Below are 24,257 nucleotides of genomic sequence, written 5' to 3'. Positions count from 1 at the left end.
AACAAGGTCACTAGTTCAGCACCACAAGTACGAGGGGTTTGACATTATTAACATAGTAATTAGCATATTACATCATGCAGCAGTATTTAGTGACTTTTCAAGGAAGATGGAACTCATTTCAACAGAAACTCATTGTTTACACTGGTTCCACAACAGTTTTCATCTACATCCTCAATTTCACATATTGACCCCACATAATCCACACATACAATAGATTGGATCAGACCTGGTCCTGTTTGGATACCAGGATGCAGGATTGTATCAAATTCAACACAAGAGTAAGTTACTCTTTGAAAACCCGTCATGGTCAATGACTCTACCTACCCGTTGCCGTGGTAATCCGTGCTCCAGTCCAGAGAGGGGTGGTGATTTGGTGTGTGTCGACCCAGCTGGTGGTAGTCCACTGATGATGGCATCACCGCTCCACCATTAAGCATACCTCCTCCTAGTTGCTGGTAGTCAGACCGGAGGGAGGGATGGTAGCCCTGAAATAAAAAAATCAAACATTTCATGTTAAAGATCTATATTTATATAGCACTTTTCTAGTCTTGATGACCACTCCAAACGTTTTACAGTACAGTTTTGCCATCCACCCATTCACATACAATTCATAAACTGGACAGCCGGAAGGGGCAATCTGGGGCTCAGTATCTTGAGTCTGGACACAAACTGTGTAAGCACAATGAGAAGCACGCATGAGTGGGGTTTTTACTCCTACTTCGGAAACCACGCACCTAGTTGATGTTAGATTTGGGAGTCTGTCCAAAAAGTCTGTAACTTTACAAAACCAACTATTCAAAAATCATTCTCACTTCATACTGTGATTGGCCAACTCTGTAGCTGTGTGTCTCTTTTTCACTAAATGGGACACTATTAAGTTGAACAACCAAGTATTACACTATGAATGTCACCCCGGAGAGTCAGTAATCCTTAGGCTTCGATTCTACGACATTGCAGACACAAGCTGAGGATTATATTTTATGTCTAGTCCACTAGGAGGGGTGCATGAGCAGTTGGTTCCTTTGTGGCTTAGTGGCTTTGCAGACTGGTGAGGACAAGTCAGCCTGGACACAACTAATTGGAGGGTACGTGACATCCCCTGATAACAAACTTCATGTCACCATAATGTACTTGTGAATGGGGAAAGTGTAACCTTAGCTATAGCACTAAAATTTGCATATAAAATTGCACTCTTTCTTTAGAGTCATAACTAAGGCCTTTTTTCAGACATGATCACAACAACAGAAAAATATCCGGAGAGGTCATCTGGAGATATTTGTTTTTTTCATTGTTGCGTCCATCACATTTTAGAAACATCATCGACACGCCCACATGCTGTCACTGTATCCTCCAGAGAATCTCCTGCTGTTTTCTAACATGGGCTCATTCAAAAGTTTTCTGAGAGAGTTTTATAAAGGGGCTGGTCGGAGGAAATCCGGTGAATGTGTTACTCACATAGAGCCCCTCCGGCTATTTTTAGATACTGTATTCAGGAGTTCAATGCAGATCTTAAAGCATCTGACGTCAAATTTATACACAGAGGGATGTCAAATCAAACTATACTTTTATTGTCCCATAGGGAAATTTGTCTTGGGCCAAAGTGCTACAGCAGCTGCTGTCAGACACTTTCCAAGGATGGAATTACCTGCAATGTTGGTCAAACAAAACATCCGTTAATCCACTAAGATTCTCCTTATAACTCCAGCGATTGAGACAAACTAAGTAATCCATCGATAGTTGACAATCAGGAGCTATTAGACAATTCTGGAAACTTGTAATAATGCCAAAATTTCTAAAATCAGAGCGGAGTAAGAAAGTCAAATCCTTGACTTACATTGCAGTTTTACTACATGTGTATAAAGGTTGATGTGTCTATTTATTTGCTCTTACTATGTATATTAGTCTGTGGGCAGCTGAGAGCACTTCTTCAGTAAAATGGTTTCTGATGAACATGGACACAAACCCAACTTAAGTGGAATGGAAACAGAGTCATTACAGGTTCATCAGCAGTAATTACTAAGTAATTTGCCAGGAGGGAGGAGGGAAGCTAATTCAAAATTAGGATGGAAAGGTAAGAGGAGAGGAAGAGGAGGAGGAGGTGAAGAGAAGAAAATGTAGTCTCAGACCGTAAGAGATGGGAAAAGGGAAAAATAAGCAAGGGCAGTGAGAAAACGTGCAGGGGAGTGTGTGCATGGAGAGAGAGAGAGAGAGAGAGAGAGAGAGAGAGAGAGAGAGAGAGAGAGAGAGAGAGAGAGAGCCTGAAAGGGAAGTTAATCTGAGTGTTGTGAGTGAAAGAGGAGGACAGCAGGTGGTTGGGTTCTCCCCCCTCGCCTCCCCCTCTACTCCTCTACCTCACCTATTCATCCATTGTTTAGCAAATTCTTCTCCTTCACTCCTTCACAAAGACCCCATCTGCCTCTTTTGTCTCTCTCTCTCTCTCTCTCTCTCTCTTTCTCTGTCTCTGTCTCTCTCTCCCCCTTCCCCCATCATTTCCCACTCTTCACTTGGAAAATAAAAAAGTTAGAAGCTCTGTCACTGTGTCCTCTTTTCATTTTGTTTATTCTTTCCATCTTTGCTAAGAATATGCAAAAATGGAGGATTAAGGGAGTGTGGGATTTAAAAGTGCTCCATAAAAAATGGGAAGTGAGACTCAGTGGCAATCCATCCCCCCATTTTTTTAAACTACTTGGAAGAGACACCATCTGACCGTCTCACACCAGACTGAACACAAGCTCATATTTATTATCCAATACAGCCACTCGGCTTCCTCTAATTTTGGTTAACGATCAACAGAGTGGTTGACTGACTGAGGCTACATGCCTAACACTAGGTTTTCATTTGAAAATGGTGTTTTTCAAACTAAAACGATCTCTGTAAAAATGGGAGTATTGGTTCGTATCAGTTTTAATCCCTAGCTATAATAACACGCCAAAACACGCGCAACATGTGACCACTAACGTACACACAGGAAGCTTTTGTTTGTTACATTCAGAAAGAGCAAGGCTACAAACTAGAAGCAGCAACTTGGACAAGAAAGTAGCAGTTGGATCATTATAAAATGGAGAATTTAACTACACAGCAGCTGTTAGCAAAGACAACAGAGTCAGCAATGCTTGTAATTGATTATCCATGTTGCATTCTACACTGGTAGCCGAGGCCAATGTCGGTTGTTTTCTTACAGAGAAGGGTCATGTGATAAGAGCCTGAAGAATCAGTAGACTATATAGTGACCGGTTGTGAGTGGCTATGTCATTCTTTCTAAACATCTCCGTTTCTGCCTGTCCAGACTACAAAGCATCCATGAGATTACAAACATTAACAGAGCCAGTAGCTTTTCCAAAGCTCTCAGTTTTAATGTCTCTAAAACTTAAACACTCTAAAAAGTCTTGTGGGCGCCAAGCATTTCCCAAGCAGAGTGGTACTATGGCCGTCGCTTCACTGATTGACTACATAAGAGATGGGTAGAAAGAGAGAGACAGAAATAGAGACAACAGATCAAAAATTGATGTCTGATTAAAAGTTGATTTCCACAAGTTTTAGAAACTTGACAATTAACAACTATTTACAACTTTAGATCTTCCTCAGTATTTCAACTTGTCTGTATAACATTATCTGTACTGTCTGTATTTTTTCAGGTCAGCTAATTCAGCACCAAATGTCATAACGACTCAATAATGAACATGATTAATAATTAGGATCGGCTGGAATTAATCCCATTGTGATTGTGAAAAATAGTTTGATGACCCAAAGCACAAATTGAACAGTACAAATGAAACCCTGTGTGGGTCCCCATTCCATATTTAAGGAAAGTGAAGTGAAAATTAAATCTGTATACACATGAGAAAATAAATATCCTTGGTCTGTATTGTTCTACAATGTATTGGGCAAGGAACGTATATAAATAGTTTGTAGCATTAAATTACGACAAAGTATTTATACTTCTGAGGAAATCTCCACATCTGCCAATTCAGGCTGAGCTGTACACATCCATGATTTGAATCATTACTCAAGATGTTACCAAAGCAGGAACCTTAAGCAATATCAGTGAATGAATGTACTAAGCATTGGAAAACTAAAGAGGGCAATCTATGGATGGTCAACTGAAATTTTATGGTCAAAACTCTAAAACATTATATGGCATAATTATTTTTCCACAGGTTTGCTGGAGAAAGAGGGCTTGATATATAACACTATAGTAAATATGATTGGTAGACACCATTAATTAACAAGCAAGTAAAACAACACGTCACAGTGACTGACCTGTGGCATGGCAGGTGAGTGTGTCATTCCCAGTGAGTGTCCACTGAGCTGCTGGTGCTGGTGCTGGTGCTGGTGCTGGTGGTGTGGACTATGGAGTCCTCCCAGGTGTGCCTGGCTACGGAGGGGAGGGGTGGATGCTGCCACCACATTGCCGAGCGAGAGACCTCCCTGGTGCGGGACACTGGCCCGTGGCACAGTCCCTCTGGAGGACAAACCCTGGAGCTGGGGGTGGATCTGGGTGTGAGGAGGAGACAGGTGAGGGCCGAGGCCGGGGTTTGAGGCGTGGGAAGGATGGGACGGGTGAGGGTACGTCATGTACATGCCCTGGTGCTGATGGGGAGGGAGATGGTGAGGGTGGGAGAGTGAGCTGGAGGAAGGGTGCTGGCCTGGGTGACTGGTGTAGACTGAAGGTTTAGGTGTAAACATTGAGGTAGAGGAAGAGGAAGACAAGGAGTGGGGCAGCTTCATTTCAGATGGGTCATTGTAACTCTGGGGAAGGAAAAGAAGTTTAAAAGAGAATCAGTTTTACAACCCTCTGGACGGAACTGTTTATTCATTTAACACACTCAGGCCTCAGACGTCCTCTAGAAGAGCATCCTAACAGGACTGTAATGACAAAAAACCCTAAAACCTTAATTTCCCATGATTCATGACACTTTCTTATTTGATTTTAGCAAAGAATTGAATTTGTCATGTATTAAATACACCCAAGTATGCCTGCTTGTATTTTTGAGCGTATTTATTTAAAAGCACATGAATTTTTTAAAACTCAGCGTAAATGAATGACATCTCTCATCTCATTTTCATCCGCTTATCCGGGGTCGGGTCGCGGGGGGAGCAGCTCAAGCAGGGGGCCCCAGACTTCCCTTTCCCGGGCCACATTGACCAACTCTGACGGGGGGATCCCGAGGCGTTCCCAGGCCAGTGTTGAGATATAATCTCTCCACCTAGTCCTGGGTCTTCCCCGAGGTCTCCTCCCCACTGGACGTGCCTGAAACACCTCCCAAGGAAGGCGCCCAGTGGGCATCCTTACCAGATGCCCGAACCACCTCAGCTGACTCCTTTCTAAGTGAAGGAGCAGCGGCTCTAATCCGAGTTCCTCACGGATGGCTGAGCTTCTCACCCTATCCCTAAGGGAGAAGCCAGCCACCCTTCTGAGAAAACTCATCTCGGCCGCTTGTACCCGTGATCTCGTCCTTTCGGTCATCACCCAGCCCTCATGACCATAGGTGAGGATAGGAACGAAGATCGACCGGTAGATCGAGAGCTTTGCCTTGCGGCTCAGCTCTCTTTTCGTTACAACGGTGCGGTAAAGCGAACGCAATACCGCCCCCGCTGCTCCGATTCTCCGGCCAATCTCACGCTCCATAGTACCCTCACTCGCGAACAAGACCCCAAGGTACTTGAACTCCTTCACTTGGGCTAAGGACTCATTTCCTACCCGGAGTAAGCAATCCATCGGTTTCCTGCTAAGAGTCATGGCCTCAGATTTAGAGGTGCTGATCCTCATCCCAGCCGCTTCACACTCGGCCACCAGCCGATCCAGTGAGTGCTGAAGGTCACAGGCCGATGATCCAATGAGGACCACGTCATCTGCAAAAAGCAGTGACGAGATCCTCAGACCACCGAACTGCAACCCCTCCCCACCCCGACTACGCCTCGATATCCTGTCCATGTATATCACAAACAGGATTGGTGACAAGGCGCAGCCCTGGCGGAGACCAGCATCCACTGAGAACGAAACTGACTGGCTGCCGAGGACGCGAACACAGCTCTCGCTTTGGGAGTACAGGGATTGGATGGCCCTGAGGATAGACCCCCTTACCCCATACTCCCGCAGCACCTCCCACAGTTTCTCCCGGGGGACCCGGTCATACGCCTTCTCCAGATCCACAAAACACATGTAGACCGGATGGGCATACTCCCAGGCCCCCTCCAGGATCCTTGCGAGAGTGAAGAGCTGGTCTGTAGTTCCACATCCGGGGCGAAAACCGCATGAATGACATGACTTTTCCAAAACTTTGGGGATTTTATTATTTTTCCATGAATTTTCCATACATGGAAAAACACATATTAAAATGCCATGACTTTCCCAGGTTTTCCATGACTGTAGGAACCCTGTAAATAACACATCAAATCAACATGTCTCATTCAGCTCTGAATCAGGGGGAGTGGCAGCTTCTTTTCTTATTTGATGTCTGATGGTACTGATGATGATGCTACTCAAAGCAGGTTTTGCTATACAAAATATATATCTGCAAACAAACACTTTACTATGGTGTTTCCACACCTGGCTTAAATGACAGTAATTCCTCCCTCATGTCAAACTCTGAAGTTGTCTCACACACAAATATCTCGGACAGTGTTTTTTATGTCTGTCTTTTCGTAGCAATAAAAAAATACTTATTGCAGTTCAGTTTTCTTTTATTATCTTGTACGACAGCAGTAATCTGCTCCCTGATGGTTCATCAGTTCATCTTGGCCCGAAATAAGGATGTTCCCCATCCCTGGCTTAAAGGAGAATTGTGCATATGTTGCATCTGAATTGTGTGTGTGTGTGCATGTGCATGTACTTGCACTTGCACTTATATGTTTGTGAGGATCATTTTGAGTATAAACCTTACTGAGTGAGGCCATTTTTGGAAAGTGAGGACATTTTGGCCGTTCCTCACATAGGTGTGTGTGTGTGTACGGCGTGCATGTGTGTGTGTAGTACCTGTGAGACCAGGCTAGCTCTGTAGGCAGCCAGTTGTTTCAGATACTCCTTCTTTGCTGTCTCTGTCCTCTTCTTGTACAACTGAAACACAAAAATGGTATTTCTCAAGTAAAAAACTCATTAATCAAAAAATAACTTCTACACATTTATTTAACTAGAAGTAACTCAATAGTTAAGTAACAGTTTTTATCACTGTGAAAAGTCTTCAGTATTTCAGGTATAATCCTCATAAGGCTAATATTTCCTCCCATCTGACTCATTTATCCAATAAGACACAACCATAATAATGAATTTCCAAAGCAACAACTACAGCTCTTCTCCGAATGAGTCGCCTGTTGTAGGCTATTATGCCAAGTCAGTAATAACAAATATTCTCAATTGTAAGGTTAGACCTGATGTATCCTGTCACAAAGACCATGTCAAGTCAAAGACCTTGACTTCAGTCCACTGCATTTGTTTCCTTTATCATTTAACACGTTTTTTCCTCCAACTGGACTTTTTTCCACGATCTATCAAAACTGAGAAAACATGACAGCCATGCTAGCAGCTCCATTAGGCTGTACTCAGGCACAGATTTGCTTGAAGGAAAACACTTTATTCAGTATTGGTCAGTAAGCTAACATGTGCAAAATGACAATATTAAAGGGATAGTTCACCCAAACAATTTAAAACCACTATGCGGATGGAGGGGTGTGTGTTTGAGTTAAAAAAACACTTTCCAAGTTTCAGAGGTAAACAGCATTGCAGCCAAATCCAATACAAGTAAAGTAAATGACATTTCACACAAGACCTTGTGAGTATCGCGAGAAAACGTGCGATAGTTGCAGTTACTGCTGCAGTAACTATAGGACAGAGGTCTTCAACAGGGGGTCCGCGGAGGTACTGCCGGTGGGTCGCGAAATGTTTGGTTGATTAGACCAATTTTTTCCCACAAATGTAATTGTCTTTAAATACACATTAACATCCATCCGAGATATTGTGAGGCTGATATGAACCTCTGCCTGACAACCTCCATCCGTCCAAGGTTAGATAAGTTGTTTGCTACCCATCAGGGTCGGACATCTCACCAATGTGGGAGTATGTGTGCCATCCACAGATGGCTTGAGGATTCACTGTCTCTTCTACATGTATGTTTAAAATAAAAACTTTAATCTGTGAATTTCTTTAAAAGATCAGTGTTGTATGCAAGATGTATGATTATAAATGGCAGTGGCATGGCCACCCTGTACCTTGCACATGTTTAAATTAAAAACATGAATATATGAACCTGTGTAATATTTTAATAGCTTAGTATTGAATGCACAATAACAGGGCAGCTATATTTATGTTTTCTTTCTCTTGGACCGCGGGGTGGTATCCGTTGCCGGTGCGGAAGGCGGGCCGTTGGAGGGGACCGGGTACCACGGTTGGCGGCTGCGACTCTGGACGTGTGTCGGGCACTTCTCGCAAATCATCTCAGCCCCCGCTGGGGAAACCCTCCGTTCACGTCAAAGTGAAGAAATTCAATGAAGCGCGGGTAAATGGCGGGAGAAACTATTGGCACTCAAACAGGTCATTCTGAGAAGGGCTGTTTTAGACCGGGTCAAAGGGTGCTGTTTTAAATTAACCTTGTGGTATTTTGACCAAAATATGTTGTTTTAAACATCTGTTTCGGCCAAGAATTTCCATATCGGTGCATCCCTAATATATATAGTAGGGGATCCCTGCTCCATCTCTTCACCAGTTTGGGGGTCTTTGGCCTGAAAACATTAAAGACCACTGCTATAGGAGGATCACAGAGGACATTAGAGCTAAAATAAAATATCAAGGAAGGTGGATCTACCTGTTTCTGCTCCTCTCCCAGGCCATCCCACATAGAGGCCACAATCTTTGACACTTCTCCAAAGGTGGCGTTGGGGTTCTGGGCCTTGATGTTGGCTTGGGTGTCCCTGAAGAACAAGGCATAGGCAGACACTGGTTTCACTGGCTCATTGGGGTCCTTTCGCTTCTTCTTCTTTGGCGTTTTCGGTTTCTTGATGTCCACTGTTGCTGGCCGCTTCTCTGCTACGCTCCCATGCTAAGAGGAGAAGGAGGAGTTTGAGAACGAGCTAAGTTGTAAATTAATATAAACTTTAAACTAAAACAGTGGTAGAAAAACAACATGGTTGCTTTGGGTAAATATTGTGTAGCAATGACTGTATTAATAAAAAATATGCTATGATGATTATTCTTTGTTTTTGTAATTTTCCCTTCTTTCACCCTGGCCTTTGTTAGACTGGTGTACACATTTACATTTATTATTATGAGTCCGTATATTATAATAATTAAATCATGTATTACCAATTGAATGGGATGCTTTTTAAATGAACGATATCATTTGGTACTAATTACCAATAAAAGGGACATATTCAAATAGTACATTTATTAACAAACTAATTAATTCCAATTAAAAGACTATCAATTCAAAGAAGGTCAAGCATCATTGTGCGATTTGTCTACAAACAAACATACAATCTAATCAATGTGAAGAATAACATTTCCAATAATAAATTAAAGATAAATATATATTCAACGCTCAACATGACAAATATAATTTTGTCACATTGTGAACCTGTAATTAGCTACAAATTATGTAGTTTTAAATGGGACACTTTCATGATATGATCAGAAAATAGCAGATCTGTAAAATAAAGAAATACTGTCCAACTAAATCATTTCAAGTATATCAGTTCTGTTAGATGGAGGATGAAAGAGGCTTCTGAAATGTCTGCCTTTGTCCAGGTAACTCAGACGTGCACATTACATACAGTGAATAAAGTATCTCTAATGTATTTTCCAAAATGTTTGACATTTTGGACTTAAATGGGAAGGTCTGTGCTCCAGTTACCACTCACATTGGTAGACAACTCTGCTGCTGATGTCAGTGACAGGAGCTTTGTAAATTCTCTATTTATTAAAATCTAAAGAAACTAATTTAAAAAAAGAAAACCAGAGCAATAATCAATTATTTTACCAGTGAAAAGCATTAATGCAGAAATCTCTCATGTATAATAACCAAAGCTTTTCTTACTAACCTGTGCACATATATGAACCATCAATTGAAGGGAGGCACTAATTAAATATGAACCAATATAGTTTTATATTTTATTTTTTTGTTTGAATTGAGCAATGCAAATAAGCCCTCCTTACTTCTTCAGCTTCAACCCAAATTCAGCACTGAAATCTTAAGGAAGATAGGCTGTATCGCAGTGCTCTCATTTGGAACACATTAATTCAATTCAATTTTATTTGTAAAGCCCCAAATCATATTATATGTAATCTCAAAGCACTTTTATCTAGGTGTTCTTAATAACACGACGACAGTTTGTGTTATTCAACAGTATGGTTTCGTTTCCCCAGAATTTGAGCAGTCAGTTTGGTGCAGGTTGCTTGTTTTAGTGTGAGACACAGAACGAGGGAGCTGATTTCCATCTAGTTGATATGCAGGGAGAATGGGTCTATTATGACACATCACATTAACATAGCAACTCTTCACTGTCTGCATGCACACACACACACACACACGCAGACACGCAGACACGCAGACACACACACACACACACACACGCACACGCACACGCACACACACGCACACGCACACGCACACGCGCACACGCACACACACGCGCAAGCACGCACGCACGCACGCACGCACGCACGCACACACACACACGCGCACACAGTGCGCGTGTATGGTTGCTACAGCTTAGTCTGATATGACTCACTAACTGAAAGAAACAGAGGATTGTTTGTGTTTGTGTATACACACAATCAGCCACAACATTAAAAACCAGTAACTGGTTATATATACAAATCCCCTCCAGAAATATCGGAGGGTCAGAGCTTATTCTTTTGACATCTTGGTGTAAAACATTTTTATGAGACGAGAGTGGAACATTTCTGCTTTTATTTCCTGGTATTTGCATTTAGATATGCTAAACACCCTTTTGTCTGATCACACCCAATTTTTCAACTGATAAACGATACTGGAACATGTGCCTGACAGGTGTTTATTGTCGTCCAGGTGTTGTCTTTCAGTTTGAATGTTTAAACTAGCTAATTTTGTCTTAAACTTGGGTAAGTCACAGATAAAGTTGATTTGAGTCATTGTAAAATACATTGGGCAAAGCAGATACATCAATTGACTGAACTGAAACTGAATGTTTCCTGATTTGATGTCAATAAACATCGAACAGATTGACCAAGAACAATAACGACTGATGACAGGGCGTGTGAAGAAAAACTAAAATCTCAGAGCCAGTAACATCAGCATCAAATCTATCCTTTTCTCTTAAATGTTCTGGCCTGTCCATGCTTGTATTTTTTCATGACTAGATTTTTGTAATGCCCTCCATACAGGTATTACTCTGCTGCTGCTAGAATCACTGGTTCAAGAAAACAGGACCATACACCAACTCTGGCGTCCATCTTTGGCATCCTGCTTGTTTTTATATTGATTGTAAAAGATAATTGATTTTTTCTAATGATCTATATCATGGATATAGTAACTTCCTGTTAGCCTGAGTGCCATCTTAGATCAGCTGATAGTGGCCTTCTGTTTTTTGCAGTACAGGCCCCCAAACTCTGCAATGACTTACCTGCTGAGATCAGAAATACTATATTACCACTTTTAAATCCTTTCTACACTATTTAAAAAAGCCTAAATTTGTGTATTAAAATGCATTTTTAATCTAACTTGATGACTGTTGATGATCTTTTGAAGAATCTTTTAGCTTTGTTAATAATTTTTACAGAAATAAAGCTCATTATTGTTATCAGTCATATTAATAAAACCATGTGTGTGCGTGTGTGCTTTTACCCTGAGTCCATCATCATTATCATCCTCATGTGCTGAACTGGAGGGAGATGGTGTGGCAGATTTACTCTCTGGAGGTGAGGGAGAGTTATGGGTGACAGAGTTGCCGCTGAGCCCCAGCTGGGATTGGTTGATGGTGGACAGCTGACCCTGTAGAGACATGCTTGATTGGTTCCTGGGTCCAAGAGCTGCTTCAATTGGCTGTTGGCTGCAGGTAAACCGAGAATCAGAGTTCACCATCTGCTGCATCTGTGCAAAGACAACAAGAGATCATTGCAGTGATTCTGACGACTGGATTGAAGATCAACCAACCTCTACACAACGTTCCTGTCTGCCTTTTGCGCTTCTAAAATTATCTCTGTCCACTCAAAGGTTTTTGGCACAAAATCAGGTTTAATAACTATCCCTATTAACAGGCCTGAAAACGCAGGCCATATCGAATGATCACATGAACACTCAAATACACTGATACGCATGTAAGGATTTGTATCATTGTAAAATGCAGAGTTTAACTGCACAACAGGGTCAACAACACTTGTAATTTATCATCCATGTTGAGTTATACACTGGTGGCTGAAGTTAATCTGGTTTCTACCAGAGAGGGGTCATGTGATGGGAACTTTATAAGGCTTCTGACTGGTAAACATAGTGAAGCATTTATCAGCTAAAAAGCCTGTGCATTTTCAATAGGAATTGCTGGAATCCATCAGGTGAATAGAATAACAACAAATAAAAAATACAGTGTTTAGGCACATGCTTGTCCTAAATAGTCAAAAAGCTATTTAATTCTGCTTAAAACATCAGTGTGTCAGGTCATGTTTTTTTCTTTTATATAAGGTTTGTATCTAAGATTCCATGATGGAGTGAACAGAAGGTGTGCTGAAACAGTATCTGAGCGACATAACATGTTCATGTAACAGACCTACTTAGGCTTTGAGACAGGCTCTGCCTTTGCCTGATAGGATTTGTACAGTGTGCAGCCGTCCAGGATTCACTAATAATGAAGTCTGATAGTAACCATGGCAACCGGCAATACAGGTCAGACAGAAGATGGGATCAGGAGTCATTTTAAACGTCAATTCCAACTCGTCTGTAAATACATCAATATAGATTTAAAACTCCATTTGCTATGCTCCACAGAAGCGGCTAAATAACTTGATCGGGAGCAAATGTTATGATGTCCACAGATGCAGATTGGACAGAAAAAAGCACAAGTGTTTTACCTTGTCCACTCAGATATTCAATTATTTGTCGATGCTGTTTGCTTCGAGATTTAAAGTGAGGAGACATCATATAAGACTTATTTTTTGTACAATAAGATAAATAAATGAAAAGAAAATTATAACGTATAGGCTTAAATATGAGACAATTAAAGTAAGTGGTGGTCCTCTTACATTTGAAGATGAGATGTTTATTAACCCATCACCTACACACACATGTGCCAGCACAGCACACAATACCCCCAGAAACCAAGGAAAAACCTGGAAGAATGCATAATATTTCCTTTAAAATATTTGTCCCCCAAATAGAAAATGGAGGCAATCTTGAATTAATAAAGGGCATCTTTCATTTTTTTCCATTAATGTTGAAATTTAAATGTCACATCAAAATACATGTTAGTAAAAACTGTAGCTCCAGAGCAATGAGGTAAACGACCACAAAGCAGTCTTAAGCAGTTCTGGACAAATGGATTGAATATTATTTCGTGGCATATTGTTCCTTTGTGCTCCAACTGTCAGCCATTGTGTGGTGTAGCTTAGTCAACTGACATTGCCAAAATGTGAACATCTCTTAGTGCGTTAGTCATCAGTGGTATTCTGTTCATTTCTCAGGAAAACAAAAGTTATCACTGCTAAGACCTGCAGCGTGGGGACTTTGACACCTATTATAGCAAAATATGAAGATGGGACTTGGTTGATGCCGTGTATTGAGAGTTTCCTCTTAGTAAGCATTGAATAATAACGGATGTGGTCTTCTACGCACTGCCCCTCTTGGGAAAGCATTACCTGAACTTGGTTACTGGAAGCAGGCTCTGAATACAGCTGCGGTATTTAGACGGAATGCACAGTGACATTTCTCTAACTTTGGAACAGGTTTCACATTCATGTGCGTACCAGAAAGATGTGCTGAAAAATATCAGCTGCAGTTTGGTACTGGTTAGGGTAGGACTTCGATAAATGTCATCGTAGTGAACAGTCAAAATATTCCACTTTCATATGCTCTCGAAAGCTTTTCAATCTGATATCACGTACAAGCTGAGATATTATTGACGCATTGAGAAATAAATAAAAATACATGGATTTAAATGAAGCAATCAACATTTTCTATGGTTTATTTGGTTGTTGGTAATATGCTTGGGAAGCTTGGGTTTAATGATTTGAATGAATTTTTAGTTTTATCTATATAATGACAATTAAGCTGCGAGGATTTGGATGAGAGATTAAATATTTACAAAACTGAAAACACAAGAGATGAAATTTATGGGAGGGGATGGAGGTACTATATTTTAATAGTTGACGTGGTAACATCACTGTCCGTTGACTGGAATAAGAGGTGACACAGCACTCGGAAAGCCCACATCATTATCAAAATTAAACCACACATGTTAAATAAAACAATGCATGGATTTAAAATAACTAATTAAACCTCTTGATGGAAAACCGTTTTCAGAAACATTTTTGGCAAGTTTCGATTTAATGACTAAAAAGTACTATAAATTATCATGTTAATGTTCATTTATTATGACTATGTATAATAAAATGAATCTACAAGGCTAAGGATGACAGCTTGAAACTTTTAAAAATGAAAATGGTTACTTTACAAAAATTAAAAATACAAGAGAAGAAATTTAAAGAACGGGAAGGAGCTACTGTATTAAAGCTCTAATTTGAGTGGTTTTGTGTGGAAGTGTCACTTGCAATTAATAGGAATAATTCGTCACAAGGTCAGATAGAACAACATAGACCACCTAACCTAAACACTGTTGAACCATACATGGAAATTTAACAACGGGAAAAGTAAAACCTAATTTTCCTTCTGGCGTTCGCAAAATCACGTCTTTTAAAGAATGAGGGGGGTAAGAGAGGGGGAACCCCTGAAGGTTGAGTAATGACTGACTCATGTCATGAAGGAGGGAAATGTTGATTAATCATAAACCAGGGGCACATTAATGATTGTATTTCAAAGTGAAAATACAGCAACAAAATCAAACAAAATCGGTTATTGATTTTAGCTAAATCAGAACTTGAAATTGTTTGATTGTATTTACTATGATTCTTGGACCAAGACATATGATTGAACACAAAACTGTGAGTCTTTGGTCTGAATTACCAAAATATGCAAAGAATGGCAAGCTATAAAATACTGTTGTTTCTCTCATTGAATATACTGTACAGAGTTGGCCAGAGAAGAGAAAATGAAGGATTCTAATTATTACACTAGATCATTGTGCTCAAGAAACAGCTTATTTAATCACACAATATATACGACCCAGTGGATGCATATTCAAACAAAATGTTTATTAATGAGCACTGTCCCTGTAATTTTAAACTTAATAAATAAATTATTTATATTCAAAAATAACATTTAAATCTATACCTGGTGCTCAATTTCCTCAGTAAATGAGAATAAATAGTCTTAAATTGTGTTTCAAAACCAGTGCTCCTAGGTTTTTTATGTCTTTCCATTTTTTGATGATGCTGATGATGTTAATACGTTTTTGAGGGAAATCAGTACTATTAGTACTTTTCTTTTGAGTATTTTACTTTGCTACATTTATAGTTAAAAGTATTACATTAAAAACAAAAGCCGAATGAAGTTATGCTTGACTGTGTGAGATGTATCTGGACTGGTGTCAGAACGAGCAGAGAAGTTGTGGAGGACTTTGCAATGGATAAGACTCACAGACTGATGCTCAGGCAGGTGAGTGTGACAACTGACTGATCAGTGTAAGTCACCGTACAGAGGAGCGCATCATTAACCACTACGTTGCCCGGCAACGTAGCCCTTTGTCTGTGTTTGTCAGCTGCAGCAGCTGTGGAGTTTATGATGTTTATATATCTTGGCCTTTTCTGCTACTTATTTCTGTATAAGTGGTGGATATTCTATTTAAGTGGCTATATATCACTACATAATGACTTTGGATACCTTCTTTGGAATTCCTAGACTTGTAATTATCAATAATCAATCGTCAGTTTTATTCACAGGCTTAAAAGAGCCTCACCAGAATGTATTGGCTAGTATGGTGTGTGTATATATTCGTAGCCAAGGATGTTCTTTCATTTGACAACTTTGTGATTTAGCATAATTCCAGCATTTAAGACTTCTAACCTTTAAAGAAGAGAAGCTTCTTTTAAATTGGAACTCAGTAGTATTTAATCAGATTACTGATGAACTTTGTCCTTTCATTTGAGTAAATTCTCCGGTATTTTACTTGAGAGCCGTTTTTCAGTTATCTTTCCAACCCTGGATGTCAACAATAACTGCTATCGAGAAGTTGCCTCCTCTAGGAACACACACACGCACGTACACACATGCACACACCCCATCCACCCTGTTTAGACTGAGCCAGGCATGGTTGCTAGGCAACCATAATTCATGGACTGGCACTAAATGTATGTTGGTATGAGAATATAACAGCGAGCTAGAGAGAGAGAGAGACAGAGAGAGAGAGAGAGAGAGAGGGGAAGGGCATAGACAGAGTAAGATGGGGAAAAGGAGCTTCTCTTCACATTACTAAAATTATTAATGCTACACACATAACAGACAGGTAAGTCACACTCAAATGAATAAGATAGTTAATAAAAGGAGTCTGCAGTGTTATTCTAGTGTAATTCTAATTCGAGGCCATCATGAGGTTTCATACTGACACTTATTATTACAGGCAGGCCTTTTTTTTTTACTGTATGACACAGTTAGATGTTGTAAATGTCACAGCTAAAGCAAGATTTTCACTCCACTGTGAAATGAGGACTTAAAATATGAGGCAAATGTCAAATCAACCAGCTTCCATGATTGGCTTTCAAATAACACTGCCCCGGGCAATATCCCATTTCACATAGTTGAACTGAATAAAATATGAAAGAGTATAGTTAAAGTATATCTGCTGAATGTCAGTTCAAATCTCAATGCTCATCAAGATCCTTAATTTTATCCCAATAATTAGAGTCAAAGTATTTTTGTGCAAGTTCATTTTGTATCAGCACAATGTTAGTGAGATTTGTAAAGCATGGATTTGGTTAGCTTCAGTGTCAGGTATTTTAGTGTTTTTTACTGTGACAAAAATATTCAAACCTTTCTAGAAATATTTTGGACTCCTACGACATAAAAAGTGTTTCCACAGCAGGAGCTTTGCCCAGGCACCCATTTTTATTTATTGTATTTTTCAATTCATTTTATTTTTAAATGTTGTTCTAAAACTGAAAAGAAGCTCTGCATTTGGATGTTCTATACAATTTAAACTGCACTTGCCTCAGATTTTTTACTTTAGTGAACATAAGTGGAGATCATTGACACAAGCCGAAGTCACAGAGAACTCTCATTTAGACATCATTCACAGGATTGACATGAATGATGTGGTAAATTTAAAATGTTTTGAACGTATGTTTAAAAAAAACAGGAATGGTTCTGTGCAGACCTCTACTGAGGCTCAACATCCTTGTGTATATAGATACGCAGGGATTTTCATTTTCAATGAAAGAAAGGGAGATGTAAATTCCAGATTTAAAAAGTAGGTCTGGAAGAACCACATCACAAACTAGAAGGGCCCAATCTTGACCTAATATTTAATTGGTTACTCCTGGGGTAAGCCGCACCCAATAACGAAATTACAGCTTAGATTTTACCAAATCCTGCTAAACAAACACACAAACAAACGAAAACATAACTTCACTTGTCAAAATTATTATTATTCCAAGCTGAGCATTTTCATAATTCATAAAATATACAATATGGGTAGTTTAATGTACATAGCTCTCTTTCATTTCAGAGTAAAATTGTGTCATCAGTGAATACTAAAGAAACAAGCTGATTGATTTGCAGTGCCTGCAAGCATCTGTAACCTTTGATTTAGGAGACTAAAGGTCACATACGCTAACGTCATTTACACGTCACTGCCCCTTTACATGTCATGTTGCTAAAAATACATTTCCATTAATTTTCATGTGGTATGTATGTGATTATTTTTTTTTGACTACTTACCACTGATAGTGTGCTGGTCATCGGGCCGCTGTCTGGGCTGAACTTGCGGCCATCTTGGTTCAACATAGCAGCTCCATCTTGGCCACCGGACATGCCAGGCAGGTCCATGCCCTGCAGCTGGTAGAGGTGGTGTGGAGCGGAGCTGGACGGAGGCTCAAGGGAGTGGTATGGTCCAGAGGGGGAATTGTGTGAGATGTGGGGGGGCATCATGTGGTCTGGCAGGTTCTGGGGGGTGATAGGAGGGATGTTGAAGTCCTCATCACCCAATCCACCAACTGAGTATGACTGGAAAAACAGAAAGACACAATTATTTTTACATCCTGTCACCGTGTTGTGAATCAACAAAAATAACCTATTGGAGACCAAAGGCTCATGGGAAAAAAAATGTTGTACGATTTTGATGACATCCATGATCCACAACTGCAACATTTACACTGCCAGAGATCCAACATTTTCCTCCCAATAAGTAAAGTCAATGTATGTTTGTGCAAGACATACAGCAATAATCAATCCAGTAATGAACCTTTTGAGTATCAACATTTTTAGAGAATTATATTTATATAGCACATTTCTTTCAAAGAAACTCAACGTGCTTCACATTGAGAGAATACATTAAAATTAAAATAAATAAAAACATATAGAAACAGATGTAAAGGTGTATACTATCATAACTATTACAATGAAAATGAAATGTAATACACGAATATGATCAAATAAAGCATACATCAAATGCACCACACAATTAGACATTATAGCAATTAAATGATACAATTTAACAGCAGCTGAACAGGAAACATGCATTACATATGGACAGACTAAATACAGAAAATAAGGCAAAGGCCTGAGAGAAAAGAAATGTTATAAGTTTGCTTTTGAAAGTAGACAATGTTGTGACGGACCTCAGGTCATCAGGCAGCTCTACTGATCTTAGAGGCCTGACCGGGTTCTATCCAGTAAGCAAGTCAGAAATGTTCTGTGGAGCTAAACCATTAAAGGGGACATATTATGAAAATTCCACTTTTATAGTGCTTCTACACATTAGTTTGGGTATCTGGCATGTCTACCATCCCAAAAACTCTGGAAAAAAAATCACTCCCGCGATTTGTTGTGGTTTCTCTATTTCAGAAACTATGTGCTAAAGTGCGTCCAATGGAATTTCCCCCGAAATAGACGTCATAGTCGAAAAATGCCCATTTAGTATATTCCCCCATAGCTCTATGCACTCCCCCACTACCACTCGACCCACCCCTAGATGGACCCTCCCACTTTATAGAAGATCGGTCCACCGGTGTCAGCCATTTCATTCTTGCAAGCCTTGGAAACACTTGGATTAGCTAACTAGCAGCATGAATCGGTGGTCGGCTTCAAACATGTCTTCATGTGACTCCAGCTTCAGAAGACACAAGATTGAGATGGATTGAGTTCATATATGATGGCAACGTTCCTGCCACCACTTTGAATCGGACTGTTTTATCAACCTGGGCCAATATAACGCTGGATTCTCTAAAAGGTTGTTATTGAAAGAGGGGTCGGTGCCATCTTTCCATGGCAATACTGAAGACGAGGGAAATCTAAGTATTTTTTTTTTATAATTCTGGTATTTGCTTCTTTTAGACATTTTGTGTGGAGGCTAGTGCCGTTAGCATGTTGTGCCGTGTGTGAGGGGGTGGGGGGGCTAGTATGTAGTGGTGGGGGATAGGGAGAGACTTTACAGGAGTTTTCATTAATCGAGGATGGCTGGCGAGTCCACGGTGAACGGTGATCACATGGCAGGTTCGTGAGTGTTCGGCTCTCCACGCTCACCAATCCTGTTTGTGATATACATGGACAGGATATCGAGGCGTAGTCGTGGTGGGGAGGGGTTGCAGTTCGGTGGTCTGAGGATCTCGTCACTGCTTTTTGCGGATGATGTGGTCCTCATTGGATCATCGGCTTGTGACCTTCAGCACTCACTGGATCGGCTGGCGGCCGAGTGTGAAGCGGCTGGGATGAGGATCAGCACCGCTAAATCTGAGGCCATGACTCTTAGCAGGAAACCGATGGATTGGTTACTCCGGGTAGGAAATGAGTCCTTAGCCCAAGTGAAGGAGTTAAAGTACCTCGGGGTCTTGTTCGCGAGTGAGGGTACTATGGAGCATGAGATTGGCTGGAGAATCGGAGCAGCATGGTCTTTAAATGGTCTTTACCATTTAATGGTCTTCACCATTTAAAGACCATTTATTTATCGTCTTCACGATAAATAAAATAATATAATTATAAAAAGAAAATAATAAATACAAAAAAATGCAAAATGTCCAACTTTTTCCCCAATTTGTATTACAGATTACATGGATAACCTGTTGGACCTCATCTTTCACAAGGTTTTTCAGGACCCGGCCCCATATGTGAATGAGGTGCTGAAGATCTCAAAACCTGAGGATCTCTCTGCCTAGTATGAGAAACCTGACAAGCAGGAAGTTATAGCCAGCTATGTGTCGAGTTTCAATCAAGGGCAGGTCTCAACCCTGTATAACTTCCCTGAGCATCAGGGAACACTCTGCGTATCTGGAGCACCGAGCAGGAGGGCAGGACCACCCTGATTCTAAATGAATCTACTCCCCCCAGTCATATCAATTCACAGGTTCCTAGAGAAATTGGGCGAGGAGGTGGAGTTGCTGCTATTTTTAACTCCAGTCTATCAATTAATCCTAAACCTAAACTCAGCTACAAGTCATTTGAATGTCTGGTTCTTAGTCTTCCACGCCAATCCAGGAACCACCAACAGCCAATCATATTTGCCGTAGTTTACCGTGCTCCCAGGGCTTATACTGAATTTTTAAAGGAATTCCCTGAGTTTTTATCAAACTTAGTCCTAAACACCGATAAAATTATTATTGTTGGTGACTTTAATATTCATGTTGATAATAATAAAGATTGCCTTAGCGTAGCATTTATTTCAATACTAGACTCTATTGGTTTCAGTCAGTGTGTGCACAAACCTACTCATTGTGGTAACCACACACTTGACCTTGTATTATCGTACGGTGTCGCAATTGAAAATTTAACAGTACTTCCGCGCAATCCAGTTCTATCAGACCATAATTTAATAACCTTTGATTTTTCAATAACTGAATATATGCCACTAATAAAAAATTCATTTTCTAGATGTCTACCTGATAGTGCTGTAGCTAAATTTAAGGAAATAATCCCAATTACATTTAAACCCGTATTAGCAGTAGATATAAACAACAAATTCTTTAAAACCCTGAGCTCCATTGAGATCGACCACCTCGTCGATAGCTCTGCAGACTCATTACGATTAACATTAGATTCAATAGCGCCTCTAAAAAAGAAAAATGTCAAACATAGTAAATTAGCTCCGTGGTATAATTCCCAGACAAATGAGTTAAAACAATTATCAAGAAAACTAGAAAGGAAGTGGCGCTCCAGCAACAATGTTGAAAACCTCATAGACTGGAAGAATAGTGTTAAAGAATATAAAAAGGCTCTCCACAAAGTAAGAGCCGCCTACTATTCAAAACTAATAGAAGAGAATAAAAATAACCCCAGGTTTCTCTTCTGCACTGTAGCCAGGCTGACAGAGAGTCACACCTCCACCGAACCCAGTATTCCTCCATCCCTAAATAGCAATATCTTTATGACCTTTTTTAATGATAAAATTCAAACTATTAGAAATAAAATCAACCATCTCCTGCCCTCAATTGGCACTAATACCCTCCCAACAATAGAGATCTCAGAAACGGCTGAGAATCCTACCCATTACTTAGACAGCTTCTCTCTGATCACCCGTGATCAGTTTACCAAATTAATCTCAGGTTCTAAACCAACAACCTGTATCTTAGATCCCATTCCTACCAACTTACTTAAAGACATTCTGCCCCTAATTGATAGTTCGTTACTTAACATTATCAATCTGTCATTATCATCAGGTTATGTACCACAGTTTTTTAAAATAGCTGTCATCAAACCCCTACTCAAAAAACCCACCCTAGACCCAGAGGTTTTAGCCAATTACAGACCAATATCTAACCTCTCCTTCATTTCTAAAATCTTAGAAAAAGTGGTAGCCAATCAGCTGTGTGAGTTTCTCCAGGAAAATAATATATATGAAGACTTTCAATCGGGGTTTAGAGCCAATCACAGTACAGAGACAGCCTTGGCAAAAGTCACTAATGACCTTTTAATAGCCTCAGATCAGGGACTTGTGTCTGTCCTCGTTCTGTTAGATCTCAGTGCAGCATTCGACACAATTGACCATCAAATTTTATTACAAAGACTAAAACAGTTAATTAACATTAATGGAACCGCCCTTAACTGGTTTAAATCGTATTTTTCTGATCGCTCCCAATTTGTGCAAATTAATGATGAGTCATCTGTGCGCACCAAAGTTAATCATGGTGTTCCACAGGGCTCTCTGCTCGGCCCAATTTTATTCTCATTATATATGCTTCCACTAGGAAACATTATCAGGACACACTCGGTAAATTTCCACTGCTATGCGGATGACACCCAGTTATATTTGTCAATAAAACCTGAACAAAGTAATCAATTAACTAAACTTCGAACATGTCTCAAGGACATAAAAACCTGGATGACCCGCAATTTTCTCTTATTAAACTCAGACAAAACAGAGGTTATAATACTTGGCCCCAAACACCTTAGAGATGCATTATCTAATGATATAGCTGCGCTAGACGACATTGCCCTTGCTTCCAATGAAACAGTCAGGAACTTGGGAGTGATCTTCGATCCTGATTTATCCTTTAATAGTCACTTAAAACAAATTTCTAGGACCGCTTTTTTCCACTTGCGTAATATTTCAAAAATTAGACATGTCCTTTCACAAAAAGATGCAGAAAAACTAGTCCACGCCTTTGTTACATCGAGACTGGACTATTGTAATTCATTATTATCAGGCTCCAGCAGGAAGTCGTTAAAGACTCTACAGCTTGTCCAAAATGCTGCAGCACGTGTCCTGACAAGAACAAAGAGAAGAGAGCACATTTCTCCAATATTAGCATCGCTACACTGGCTTCCAGTTAAATCTAGAATAGAATTTAAAATTCTCCTCCTCACCTTCAAGGCCCTTAATAATATAGCGCCTTTATACCTTAAAGAGCTGTTAATACCTTATAAACCCACTAGAGCACTCCGCTCCCAGAATTCAAGCCTACTTGTCGTCCCTAAATTCTCTAAAAGTAGAGTAGGAGCCAGAGCTTTTAGCCATCAAGCCCCTCGGCTGTGGAATAATCTACCACTTTCAGTTCGGGAGGCAGTCACCATCTGTTCGTTTAAAAGTAGGCTCAAAACCTTCCTTTTTGATAAAGCTTATAGTTAGAGCTAATTAGTGCGCCAGAACGTTACTTGTTCTATTTTATGACACATGACACACGGAGCTTCTCTTTCCAGCTTCTCCTTCCTCTTCTCCATCCCTATCCCCCTTCCCCGGAATCCCTTTGCTTTATCACCCGCAGATCCAGGGCCTCTGTGGCCGCACCATGGATTACGGTTTGTGGATCGCGCACCGGGGGTCGCGGTGTTGGATCCAGTGTGGCGGATTCTGAGTCATGTGGGCTGATCGTGGTGCTGGTGGCGGACCCTGTGTCGCGTTGGCATTGGGCACGGGTGGTGGACCAGGACCGCAGTGGTGGCTTGTGATGGGTCCTCCTGGTGGGCGGCGGTGGACGGTGACTGAGGACTGAAGTGGCGTCTGGTCTGGATGGTGGATCGTGGTCTAGATGGTTGCTGAGCATGGACTGTGCTTCATCAATGCTGCTAGAGACTTTGATTATTGATGATGTTCTCCTGCACGTGGCATCTATTGCACTTCTGTCCTTCCTGGGAGAGGGATCCCTCACATGTGGCTCTCTCTGAGGTTTCTACATATTTTTACCCTGTTAAAAGGGTTTTTTGTAGTTTTTCCTTACTCTTGCTGAGGGTTAAGGACAGAGGATGTCACACCCTGTTAAAGCCCTATGAGATGAATTGTAATTTGTGAATATGGGCTATACAAATAAAATTTGATTGATTGATTGATTGACATTGTATTTAGAGAATAAAAGGTGACACACAAATATAAAGTGTTCCTTTGTTTACAGTATAGCTACTGATGGCACAAATTGTATTTTTGTCACTCATCACTCACTCATCGTCATCCGCTTATCCGGGGTCGGGTCGCGGGGGGAGCAGCTCAAGCAGGGGGCCCCAGACTTCCCTTTCCCGGGCCACATTGACCAGCTCTGAGAGGGG

At 40.5% G+C, this 24,257-nt stretch overlaps 1 protein-coding gene across 1 annotated transcript in view; it reads right to left on the bottom strand.

Annotated features, from left to right (window-relative positions):
• The window catches only part of tox (thymocyte selection-associated high mobility group box), a 50,450-nt gene that overhangs the window by 1,830 nt on the left and 24,363 nt on the right, over positions 1-24,257 (bottom strand). Inside the window, exons 4-9 of the mRNA XM_062404656.1 lie at positions 18,009-18,293; positions 11,814-12,059; positions 8,799-9,032; positions 6,977-7,057; positions 4,261-4,749; positions 325-485 (exon numbers count right to left, since the gene is read on the bottom strand). Coding sequence (XP_062260640.1) covers positions 325-485; positions 4,261-4,749; positions 6,977-7,057; positions 8,799-9,032; positions 11,814-12,059; positions 18,009-18,293 — 1,496 coding nt within the window. The remainder of the gene's footprint in view (positions 1-324; positions 486-4,260; positions 4,750-6,976; positions 7,058-8,798; positions 9,033-11,813; positions 12,060-18,008; positions 18,294-24,257) is intronic.

Source organism: Platichthys flesus, chromosome 14 (genome assembly GCF_949316205.1).
Source record: "Platichthys flesus chromosome 14, fPlaFle2.1, whole genome shotgun sequence".
Taxonomy (NCBI): Eukaryota; Metazoa; Chordata; class Actinopteri; order Pleuronectiformes; family Pleuronectidae; genus Platichthys; species Platichthys flesus.
The sequence above is the reverse complement of the archived record's forward strand: the minus strand, read 5'-3'. Positions and strand labels throughout refer to the sequence as shown.